The sequence below is a fragment of the Astyanax mexicanus genome, chromosome 15 (genome assembly GCF_023375975.1).
Source record: "Astyanax mexicanus isolate ESR-SI-001 chromosome 15, AstMex3_surface, whole genome shotgun sequence".
In the NCBI taxonomy this organism is placed as follows: domain Eukaryota; kingdom Metazoa; phylum Chordata; class Actinopteri; order Characiformes; family Acestrorhamphidae; genus Astyanax; species Astyanax mexicanus.
Genome location: NC_064422.1, coordinates 4,011,143 through 4,023,459, shown reverse-complemented (window position 1 = coordinate 4,023,459; position 12,317 = coordinate 4,011,143). Strand labels below are relative to the sequence as shown.

At 36.7% G+C, this 12,317-nt stretch overlaps 1 protein-coding gene across 2 annotated transcripts; it reads right to left on the bottom strand.

Moving 5' to 3' along the window:
* Nucleotides 1-3,353: 3,353 nt before the first annotated feature.
* Nucleotides 3,354-11,357, bottom strand: LOC125781332 (uncharacterized). 2 transcript variants are annotated; one of them, XM_049465149.1, is made up of 4 exons: nt 8,548-11,357; nt 6,405-6,911; nt 5,470-5,565; nt 3,354-4,574 (listed from the first exon to the last, which is right to left on the bottom strand). In XM_049465149.1, exons 2-4 carry the CDS (start codon nt 6,500-6,502, stop codon nt 3,590-3,592), a joined length of 1,179 nt encoding a protein of 392 aa, XP_049321106.1. In that variant the 5' UTR covers nt 6,503-6,911; nt 8,548-11,357; the 3' UTR covers nt 3,354-3,589. The 2 variants fall into 2 exon arrangements, with proteins under 2 accessions (XP_049321106.1, XP_049321105.1); XM_049465148.1 differs by having other exon boundaries at nt 6,405-6,509; nt 10,534-11,357.
* Nucleotides 11,358-12,317: the final 960 nt, after the last annotated feature.

The window sequence follows — 12,317 nt, the reverse complement described above, 5'->3', positions numbered from 1 at the left end:
TTCGAAAGGTGGAGAATTAGAGCTCAAAAAGACTACAAGACCGACCCAGAGCTGCTACTTTTCTCCTGAACAGGTAACGTTAAGCTAACTGACTATCTAATTTAATCAGGGAATTTATCGCAACCATTAGGTTAGCTAACTAGGGACTTGTGTTTAAATTAATTCAACATTTTGAGGGTTTACATTTATATCAGTGGTCTGAGTGCAGCTGGGATAACAAGACAAGAGGGTACCTAAGAGAGATAATTAAGTTAGCAAGGTTAGCTAAAATGATCTGGACTATGCTCACTAACACACTCATGCTACACATGCTAACGTGAACTGCAATCAGTCACAACAGAGGAGCAGACATGTCTTCATCTTGTTTTGTTGTTACTGAACTCGTCTTGCACTGGATTGTGTAGATTTAACCTCCTCAAATTGGCAACCTGAGTGAGCTTTGCATCTGGGGAGGAGTGGGCGGGGCAAACAACTTTCTGTGGTGTTTTGAAATTGGACTGCTGTAGTTGTTTTACATGCTCGCTCTCATTTCCTACTGAATGCTGCTTTAATTTGGAACACAGCTGAAATATTAACACATTAACCTGTTTTGTTCTAAAAGCAATTGAAAAGAAAACTTTTTTTGTTTATTTTCCTTTTTTTTCTTTTCTTTATGTATGATGAGAATAATGTCTTACATTTTGTATAAGTTCTCCAGCTCCCTGTTGCACCTAATTGAAATTACCTGCTGCAACTTTTATTGCAATGTTTTCTTATATTGTTTCAGACATGAGTAACTCCTCCCCAATGAGTCCTGATATAAATCCCATTAAACACATGTGAAGGGATTGTAAAATAGCTGTGAAAAGGCACCTTTAAATATAAGAGACCTGGAGCAGTTAACAAACAAAGTGTGGTCCAAAATTCCAGTTAATAGGTGTAGGAGGAGATTTATTTAATTTCTTTTTTCAATCCATTTGTGGAATTTTGCATGAAATTGTATAAATTTTAGCTTTTTTTGCTTTTTGTGTTTTTCAATACACTCAAAGGGAATATACATGGGTGTGTTTAATTGCAATAATTTTCTAGTAGAAATACTTAATTTTTAGGGGGGGGGGGGGGGGGGGCAACACTTTCAACCATGGCTGTAGACTGATATTTTATCTTATTGTGATAAATTGTCTTATCGCATGGGCAATACACTTTTTTAGGAATATGGAGGATATCATCTGTACATAAAAAACACTGACCCAACTTACCCAGAGTGTTAAAAATTCTGCTTAATTACATAATCTAATGCAAAAATGTAATAAAAATGGATTACAGAAATGTCTTATATTGGTATGAAAAAGTTTTGACATCCCTGAAAATTCTAATATATATTTTTTTATCATATAAATCATTGGTTGTTGGGATCAGCAATTTCAGTTAAATATATCATATAGCGGATGAACACAGAAATATTTGAGAATTGAAATGAAGTTTATAGGATTTACAGAAAGTGTGCAATAATTCTTTATACAAAATTAGGCAGGTGCATAAATTTGGGCGCCCCAATAGAAAAATTGTATCTTATCTTAATATTTAGTAGATCCTCCTTTTGCAGAAATAACAGCCTTTATACACTTTGGTTGAAGGTATTTTAGATCATTCTTCTTTACCCCTAACATCTCCAGTTCAGACAGGTTTGATGGTTTATGTGCATGAACAGCCCGCTTTAAATCACATCAGATTTTTAATAATATTCAGGTCTGGGGACTGAGATGATCATTTCAGAATGTTGTACTTGTTCCTCTGCATGAAAGCTTTAGTAGATTTTGAACAGTGTTTCGTATTTAGGGTCGTTGTCTTGTTGAAGTATCCAGCCCCGGTGCTTTAACTTCAACTTTCTCACCGATTCTTAAACATTGTTTTTAAGAATCTGCTGATATTGACTGGAATCCATGAGACCCTCAAATTTAACAAGATTCCCAGTACCTGCACTGATCTGCAATGATTTACTGTGTGGAGCAGTATAGTGTTTATATTGGAATGCAATTTTCTTTTGTGTCCTTCCTCTAAACCATGATGTTGAACAATCTTTCTTTTCTATCATTTGAGAGTTGTGTTTTAAGGATCATGTTGCCACTCTTCAGAGAAGATTCAAAGAGGAGAAAAACTTGCAATTGGCACATTAACCCTTTCTCATAATTGGATTCACCTGTGTACTTAGGTCAAGGGTTAATGAGCAATGATCAAACAAATTTCGTTCCAATAATCAGTGATAAAGTTATTCAAATCAATAAAACAACAAGGGTGCCCAAATTTATGCACCTGCCTAATTTAGTTTAAAGAATTATTGCACATTTTCTGTAAATCCTACAAACCTCAACCTCATTTCTCAAATATCACTGTGTTCTTCTGCTGTATGATATATTTAACTGAAATTGCTGATCTGAACAACCAATGATTTATAAAGGAAAATCATGAAAATTATCAGAAAAATGTGTGAACATTTTCAACTTAAACCATGAACGTGTACACGTATTTACACTTTACCCTTTATGTGGTCAGCACAGTTTTGAACTCCTCTGAACTTTATGATGAGTAACATGATGAGAGTTTATCTTTCAGGACAAAGAGCATCGAAAAAAACTGAAACCTGATATTTAATCCCCCTTTTAGTGTTTTAGCTAAATTCCCCAGCTCCTCAAAGACAATACTCTGATAAATGAAGAGTGAGTGAGGGATGAAGAGAGAGAGAGAGAGAGAGAGAGCGATGGAGGGGTAAGGCGGAGAAAGCACATGTTCTGATGAAATGGCTCAGCAATAGTTTATGTCGTATTGATGGTGATCTCTAGTTACTTTTACCAAAAGTGCCATGAAGTTACTGTTTCCCAGGGCCGTCACTAGAGGTTCATGAATAGGAAGCTAAGATTTGAACAGGGGTTTCAGGAGTAAGCGTCTAATTCAAATATTAAGTATTTAAAAAATGTTTTTAAAATTAAAATTTATTAGAAACTGTCTCATAGCAACACATTTCTATTAACAAATATTATATTATCCACGTATCCCGGTATAGGGCCCCGTAAAACGCATCTTGCGGTGTCCATACTCTACTGTATATGTATTTAATTTTTTCATTCTACAGTGTCATCACAAATAAGAACAGAGCTTAACATTTTGTTCACTGAAAATCAATGTTTCATTCTGTGGCGAAATTACAGGGTGATAAAAAACAAATCTGAGGATTTTAAACCAAACCTAAGCTACACAGTTACAATTTATACATCAGACAACAGTTATAATACTCAGTAAATGCACTCTATGGGGTGCATAAGACAGGAAACACAGCTGTGCAAACCCAGGCAAAACAAGAGACTTACACATTTAAAAAAGTTTAAAATCTTTTTATTTAAATTTTCCACAAAAAAACTGTTCAATTTCATGGCAAACCCTAAATGCTCAAAGGCTGCTTTTCTGCTGAGGTCCATGCAGGAAAGGGCCTATGCTTCCCCCCCCGCACTTATGCCCAGACTTCCTCTCTGAGACGTGGATGCCATGAAACAGAACCAGAGGTACCCCCTATTGTGTATAATATATTAGGGTGTTCTATATATAAAAATTCTTATTATAGATCTCCCAGAAAGCCAAACTGCAAATATGGTCGTTCATTCTGATCTAAAGTGTATTCAAATATTATTTTATTGAATTTTTCAGTGAATATTTCTTTACAATGTTCTCTGTAAAGTTCTTTGCAACAGTTTTTCCAGAAAGAGAAAAATTCACTTTTAGAGTCAGCCATTTTATAATACTTATCTAGGCTGTCGGGACTTTCTTGGTTTAGCCTTTGTTTCATCGGTTTCAAAAACTTCCTAAATTCCTTTAAATGAATTTGCATATTTTCTCGTTGTAACTTCTCATTGTTTATTTTAGAAATTTTGAGTGGTTTCTGTACGGGCAGCGAACCTTTCAGAACACCAAGGAATTCTTTTAATATGACATGCCCGATGTTGCTTTTGTCAGTCATCGGTTTGTCTTCTAAAATTTCATTCAAAGGCTCTTTCAGAAATTCATCCCAAAACGTTCCTGTCGTTCCATTGATCCCATAGTATTTATTAAATACACATTTTGTTTTAATCCCATATCGAGTGTCCCATTCTTTTGCTTTATTAAATATATCTCTCATACATGATCCTCCATCTTTTCTATGAGGACAAGGACTGTAAGGGAGTTTGATATATACTTTGCCTACATTATTATTACACCCAATTTCCTCCTCAATCAAAGAAAGTAAAATGGTTTCTCTGTGAATAAATCTCTCATTTTTTGTGTGATCAGATTGATATTTTTCATTTTTCTCAAGATCTTGAGGTGCGATCAAAACCACGTTATAATTATCATATGATATTACAGCAAAAGGAGTATTTTTAGTCAAATATTTGTTATAAATTTTAATTGAATAATAAAAAAAAAGATTATCTTCTTCACTCAAACAGGAAGTCTTTTCTGAATAATGTATTAGATGGTTGTATTTAATACAGTATATTAGCCTTTGAATCAACTGACTTCGATTTATATCTGGACATCTCTCCACATTTAAGTTAGTGATATATCTGCAAAGAAAAGGAAAAAAAGGAAAAGATCATGAGTTTGCTGTACCATTGCCTTGCTTGTTGTTAGCTCAAATAGGAACAGAGTTCATATTTAAAAAAAAAAAAAAAAATTAACAGTACATTGTTAAATTGTATTTTAGCTATCTATAGGCGAGCCATCAATTGTGCACCACGCAGCTTGATTTAGGGCGTGTCAGTGTTTCTGTACTGTTGTAAAAGCAGGAAAAGTAAACCTTGCATGGCTCGAAATGTGCAAAAAGTATGTACTAATTATCTAAATTAATCATGGGTGTGTTTTTGGTGTAACAAAATAAACCAAATTAGCATGTCACTAGCCCTCTGAGAGCCAGGTGCCTTTGACTTTGGCGGATTGGTATTTTGACGATGCAACAATTCTACGCACCTGCATTTCCAAGATAGCAATGAATGTCTGACTGATGTTGGGTTCTAATCAGTCAGTGGTGCACCTGTGTTTTCCGTTGCCAAGATTGCAACATAGCAGAAATTTACCTTAACATCTCATTTCCAGAACACCACACCCATCAGTGTAGATGTAATCGTAAATCGTATTTATCATGATTTATGCAGTGAGAATATAATTTGCTTTGTGGTTGATTCCTAGTTTTCTTTGTTCCTGAATTCTTCGGCAAGTTTACCATCATCAATTTCTATTTCTCACATTGTCTGCTACAGTCAAATTTGATTTAGTCAAACTGGAATGATTCACTTAGCTTTGAAAACATTTAGCATCAGAACCAACATGCTCTAAACCTGCTGAGGTTTGCTGCATCATGGCCCACAATACTGCTGGGTTTGTTTACCATCACATGGTAAATTTGGTCCCACAACAATAGTAGAATTTTGAAGCCTAACTCTAAGAATCACATTTGCTCACCTGACATCTTCTGGTACATCTTCTGGTACATTTTCCTGTTGAACTTCTTCATTGCCACCAGTAGCTGTAATGGCAAGGATCTCACGTGGCTTGTATCTGTTAAAAAAGTAATAGTACACAAAACACTAATTACAAATAAGCAACACATTACTGTCATTCTGTCAGACTCTATATAAAACTCTAAACAACAACTACTGCAAAGTTAAAGAATGGTTGGGTGTAGTAAGGTAGCAGCTTTAAAATCATGTTGATGGTTCACTGACTGGATGTCATTCTCATGCCAGGATTAAATGTTGCTACTGCACTATGGAACTTTAGTGGAGCATTAGGAGAGCACTATATCCTGAGCCCCCCTTCCCCATCAACACAGTACTAACATGCACTCATACATCCCACACCTGCACTGTCATACTCACTTTAATTTCCCATAAAACTGTGACATTTAAAGAACTTCGTGTACTTATTTATTTTACTAGCCTTAAAGATATTTCTTATACCTCTATATTTGCAAAACTGTTATATGGGTTCTGTTTTTACTTGTAGCGTCATTCCCTCTTTAAACCCCCATCCCCATCACCACTACACTATTGTCTTGTGTCTCTTGTAACCTTGTTGTATTGTACATTTTGGGCCCTATATAGCGCACTAGTTAATTGGGCTTTTGCGCAGTTGGATTTAGGGGCGTGTCCTGTGTCTGGTATCGTAAAGGCGCGAAAAATACGCCTTGCGCAGCCCCAACGGCGCAAAAGGCGTGTTTTAATTCTCTTAATTATTCAAGGGTGTGTTTTGGACGTAATGTGAAATAAACCAATCAGTGTGTCAGTATCCATCCCCTTTAAGACGCAGGAGTGCGCTGACGCTGATGGTTAAGCTGCATGAGCGGGGGTAAATCAGTCAAAAGTATCATTGTCTTATTAGAGTGCAAATATACTGACCGTTTAGTGGGCGGAGGACTCTCCACAGAGGGCTGTGGATGAAGAGTCCTGTTATCATCTATACCAGCAACATCTGGAACTTCCCCATCCTCCATCATTTTTAGACTACAATAGAGCAAAATATGACATTTTAAAAATCAGATTAACTATTAGTTTTTAGTCAGATTAACTATTATTATCATTTAGCTTTGATAAAAAAGTGTTGTCTTCATAAGTTAAAGCAAAATGATCAACTTACTTAGATTTAGAATCATTTTACAGTACAGTACAAACTTGTATTATTCTTGTATTTGTAAATTACACTTTACCCAGTAGAGTAGTATATGTTATTTGTTAGTCTTTATGTAATAATAGGCAGCATACAGTTCTATAAATCAACATTTCATTTAAAGTCAGCATCAACTATCTGATAAAATCAGTCGTTCGGTTGAGTGGAAACTTCTTGTTCTCTCTGGCTGTGGGTATGTTCCTGATCTGCCCAAACAGGTTTAATCTGGTTGTTTTGAGCTTTGTTCAAGCAGAGTTGCACGGTGTACCGAAGGTTCGATTCTTTTTCGATACTACGTCCTCACAAACGATTCGGTTCTTTAGCGTTCGATGCTTTCGATACTGTATATAGCCCAGTCACTAGCTTCAAAAGAGTCAAATTAGTAGGCGCGATTTGATTCAGTTCATAAGAAAACTGATTCACACCGCAGCAGTCGGTGTGGCAGGATTCAGATAAACTTAGTGTTCTGAACAAATGAATCGATTCACGCGCAAGCCAGCAGAGCAGCAGCGAGTGTAGAATGTCGACGGCTAAAATAACAGATGTCTCTCGTCCGCGACTTGTGGACAAAACGGGCGCGAGGAGTGAAGTGTGGGAAAATAGTCTGAGATGTAGGCATCTGTTTTTTATTTATATTTTTATTTTTAAATAAAATAACGAAAACTGAAAGTGAAACTAAACTAATTCATTTATAAGCGCTGTTTTCACTCCCGCAGTTGTACAGCGGGGGGTGTTGTGCCGATTCTGTCCGCGAAGCAGGAGTCGGATTCAGTAGCGGATTCGGCACAAGCGAGGCGGCACCTCGCGGTCCGCGGTGTTAGTTGTAAGCGCTCGCGCTAGCCGCAAAATACGACAGAAAACACTGAGGGAGCTGCAGAATTATGTATGGGACTAGAAAATGAGCACGAGGAGCTAAAAGAGAACCTTTACCTGTGAGTAGCTCACATCAGAACACGCAAATCTCTCTCTCTCACTCTCGCTCTGTCTCTCTCTCTGTGTCTCTCTCTCTCTCTCTCTCTCTCTTGAACGCCTCCGCGTTTGACCTGCAGCACTGTGTTTAGCTGTTCTTAAAAATCATTTTAATTAAATAATAGTTCTATGCTTCTATGTTACAGTGTTATTTAACATAATTCTGATCATATTTCGCTCATTCATTTAGCAGACAAGCACCCTGATCTCTACAAAGAGCTGAGAAGTCGACAGGTTAGTGGAGTTAGTCAAGATACACTCTGTCTGTAGCTTTACTAAGATTTACTAGCGACTGCTAGTAAATCACGTTAACATGGAGAGGAGTGTGCAGGAGTTTTGTTTTGGACCCGTGGTTTTCTCTATTTCTCCATTATCCCATTGGCTGTGAAACATGAACTCAAGAAGTTCACGTTTTCGCGTTTCCATCGCAAATCTGTGGTCAGGCACGTAGCCTGCTTGATCGTTACACTGAACATGGGCTTATTAAAAACGGTAAACGGTTGATTAATAAAACGGAGCAGTGAGTGTTAAAATGAACATAACATTGTAATGTTCTTCTGTCTCTTTATTTTCCTTATTCAGAACTTAACTTCTGCCCGCCCGTCAGGTTCACATAGTCAGGCTACCATTACCTCTGGTTTTAGTTTTAGTTTTTAGGAAGTGTTTAGATAATTGTTATAGTTAAGGTTATAATAACGAAACTTGTTTTTTGTTCAAATGTTTCATTTTAGAATAAAAACGTTTGCACCGATTGTTCAGTGTTCAATCCAGTTCAGTCAAAAATAAACATTTTATGTTCAGATATTTTTATTGTTTTTTTTTCTTCCAAGTATCGTTTTGGTATCGAGAATCGTGATACTACAGTTGGTATCGGTATCGAAGTCAAAATTTTGGTATCGTGACAACCCTAGTTCAAGTTTGAGAAAAAGGAGATGAGGTGATTTAATCCCTACATTTAACCCCTAAGAGCCCACACCCAGCTCAGAATATTGATACCAAATTCCAAATTAAATCAGATTAATTAACTTAACATTTATTCAGAACAATCCAACAAATAAATATAAATATTTTAAGGTTTCATAACTTTATTTTAACATTTTCTTTTAAAAATGTTGTCTGAACTAGTTATATATAATGTAAAACATTTAACTAAAGCATTTGAATGGTTAATTGGTTGGAACAGAGCTTTAGAAGCTAAAAATAAACTTTTAAAAGGAGCTTTTTTTGTTATCTCCAGAACTAACCCAGAAAACACAGGGTATTACAGGCAGACTCTTTGTTTGGTCTGTTTGTCTGGGGTTAGGGGAAAGTCTTGGGGGTATATGACCCTTCAAACAGAGATTTTTCAGTCACAAGGCTATGAAGGCTATGAAAATCACTGGTAAGACGGCTGCACAAGCAACCAAAGAAACCCACAAGTATTAAATATTACGTTAAGCACTATATTACCGTAGTAATTTTATAGTGTAGTGGTCATGTTCTTCATAACAAGCATAGAAAATTGCTAGTTGTTTGTCTCAGTTGCTAGCTAGCTAACTTTCCCATTCCACCCTAAATGGTGCAACAGTCGGCTAAGACTCTATGACGGCTATGGTGCAACGGAAGAGTAAAAAAAAATTTAATCTGCACCCACCGTGCCCCATATCTCAAGACGTATCTCAATTCCCTAAAGTTAACTAGTTAAACAACAGATAGGCTGCTGAACTTTAGCTCTCTGCTGTTAGGGGAGACTGGTGTAAGATGAGCTATTTTTCATATTTAGGGTCATTACATCAAGGCAATCATAGTTTTGTCAGAAAATAATATATCTGCAAATATTTTAGGATGTTGTGCATCCCTCCAAACAAACAGAATGAATGTAAACATAACTGGTTTGATAATATAACATGTCCAAAACAATATGTCTTGTGACACAACTTATATATAACTTATGGGAAGAATCCTTTATCTTTCTCTTTGAAATTAAAGATGGGTTTACCATAGCCAGTTTTACCTCTTCTCAAGAATTTACAATCTAGATCATCACCTTTAATCTATATAGATATTGCCATCATTTGCTGCGGCTTTAATAATTTTCCCTTGTCTCACTTCACTGGTGGCTCTTTCAAGAACACCAGTGGTGGTTCCCCTGCTTGTTTTGCGCTTATATTTTCGTGACATGATGACCACTCTTTAATCGAACAAAATGCAGAAACTTGATTTAATAATTAAGAAATATACTGTAAGCTACAGCCAAAATACACTTATTAAGTGAATTGCTCAACTTACCCCCACCGGCTCAACTTACCCCTGGCCAAATGGCTCAACTTACCCCAGAGCTACAATTTTGATTGTATAATTCCCCACAGCAAAAATGGTGCACTTCTATGCTAGATTCATGACCTCGTGTTGTAGGTCAAAGATACCACAACTGATGTATAAAACAAGTTTAAAATGGTCTGATTTGGTCTGAACACATTTCTCATGAAACTTATGATAAACTAAATTCACTTTTAAGAGTGAAAAATGTTTTTACCGTTTCCTAGCAACAAGGCGTGGCTCAACTTACCTTTTGGCTCAACTTACCCCAGTCTCCCCTATATATCTGTATTGGGCACTTGAAGGTTGGTCCCAATTCTTTGGGGGAGAATTTCACCCCTGTCACTTGTAACTCTGTTCTTAGTAAAAGGGTTACACTTGAAATCAAGGGTTAGAGGTACAAATGAGAAAGACCCACACACAGTGCCCTACATTGTTTTCTTGTTCTGACCGTTGGTGAGGAATGAACCAGTAGAAAAAACTAAATATAACATTTCATTTCCTCATCTGCTAACTACACTAATGAATGTGGATTGTTAGGTTGATAGCATTATCAATGAAAATAAAAAATCAATAATTCTGTTAATATCTTACCTTTAAAGGGTCAGCTGTGCTTGGACGGTTTCGGCAAAATGTCAGCAGAGGAAATTCTTTGCCAGGGCAGGACTGTCAAGGCAGTTTTATTGACAGTAATTTTGGAAAGGCGGAGCAAAAAAGTGGTTTTCTCATAAAGATGTAATGCAAACAGACCAGTCCAGATCCTGTTCTCTGACTCATTAACAAAAAACATCTGAACTACGTATTGGGTGACGTAGTTGGACTGTTTCATACTTTCAGCCTTCTGACACCAACCTCTCCTGCCCAACAGTTCAAATAACCAACCCATCCTGCTCATCTGGATACATACAATGGGGAAAAAAAGTATTTTGTCAGTCACCAATTGTGACGCCTACCACAGACTCTGTAGTTCCTTTTTCTGACTCTGCCGTTCCCGTCTATGGACAATCCCCGGTCCGGAACTACACCTCCCAGCATGCACCTGACAACACCACGTGTTCGGACTCAGCCAACCGCGGCTCATTCGTGCGGTCTACGTCACCGGAATTCTAGACTGTGTTCAGGTGTTAGTAATTTAGTTTAGGTATAAATACCTGTCTGTTTGTCTCGCGTGTTGCGAGGTATTTTCCCTGTTCACCAGCGATATACTGAGCGTTATTTTCCTGTCTGTATTACCCGTGTATGACCCTTACTTGTTCTTTTCGACTACGTTTTTGCCTTATCCTTTTGTTCTGTTTGTATTGTGATTTTCTGGTTATTTGACCCACGCCTGTTATCTGACTACGCTATCTGCTTACATGCTTAATAATAAAGCCTCGTTTTGTTTTTACCGCGAGCGTCTGACTCCCGTCTGTGGCGTTACACCAATTGTAAAGTTCTCCCACTTAAAAAGAAGAGAGAGGCCTGTAATTGACATCATAGGTAGACCTCAACTATAAGAGACAATTTAAGAAAAAAAATATAAAAGAATGTATTTGCAAATAATGATGGAAAATACATTTTTGGTCAATAACAAAAGTTAATTTCAAAACTTTGTTATATATCCTTTGTTGGCAATGACAGAGGTCAAACATTTTCTGTAAGTCTTTACAAGGTTGGCACACACTGTTGCTGTTATGTTGGACAGGTTTGTGGACAGGTGTCTTTTATACAGATAATGATTGAAGGACAGAGGAGCCTCTTAAAGAAGAAGTTACAGGTGTGTTAGAACCAAAAATCTTGCTTGTTTGTTGGTGACCAAATACTTATTTTCCAACATTATCTGCAAATAAATTCTTTAAAAATCAGACAAATGTGATTTCTATTTTTTTTCTCATTTTGTCTCTCATAGTTGAGGTCTATCTATGATGTCAATTACAGGCCTCTCTCATCTTTTTAAGTGGGAGAACTCACACAATTGGTGACTGACTAAATACTTTTTTCCCCCACAGTACTTGCATATTATTCAAATGATCCTAACGCTCTATACTCATTGTGAGGTCTAAGTTTTTATTCATTCAAACTCTTAGCATTACTTTCATTTTATTGACCCCATGTTTTTGCCTTAGTCTCCGATTGCCCTGTTTGCCAGTTATGGGATTCTTGGACTGTGGTAACCCTTCTGTTACTCTTAAATGTACTAACATCTTTTATAATTTGGTTTGCTACCTAATTGTATGTCAACTGCTATATTAGGTTGTTGATGCTTAAATAGCCTTTTAAAAAATACTGCCACCCCCGCTTATACATGTTACGTGACTATGGACAATTTGTTTACGGCCAAGGACATATTTTTGTAATCTAAAACATTTGAAATAAAAGATTTTATGTTATCAAGAATA

Coding starts and splice junctions, on each gene's coding strand:
- LOC125781332 (XM_049465149.1), bottom strand. CDS start 6,502: ATGATGGAGGATGGGGAAGTTCCAGATGTTGCTGGTATAGATGATAAC. Junction 5,566..6,404: donor AGTCCTCCGCCCACTAAACG/GTCAGTATATTT, acceptor CTTTTTTAACAG/ATACAAGCCACGTGAGATCC. Junction 4,575..5,469: donor GATGTACCAGAAGATGTCAG/GTGAGCAAATGT, acceptor TTTTCTTTGCAG/ATATATCACTAACTTAAATG.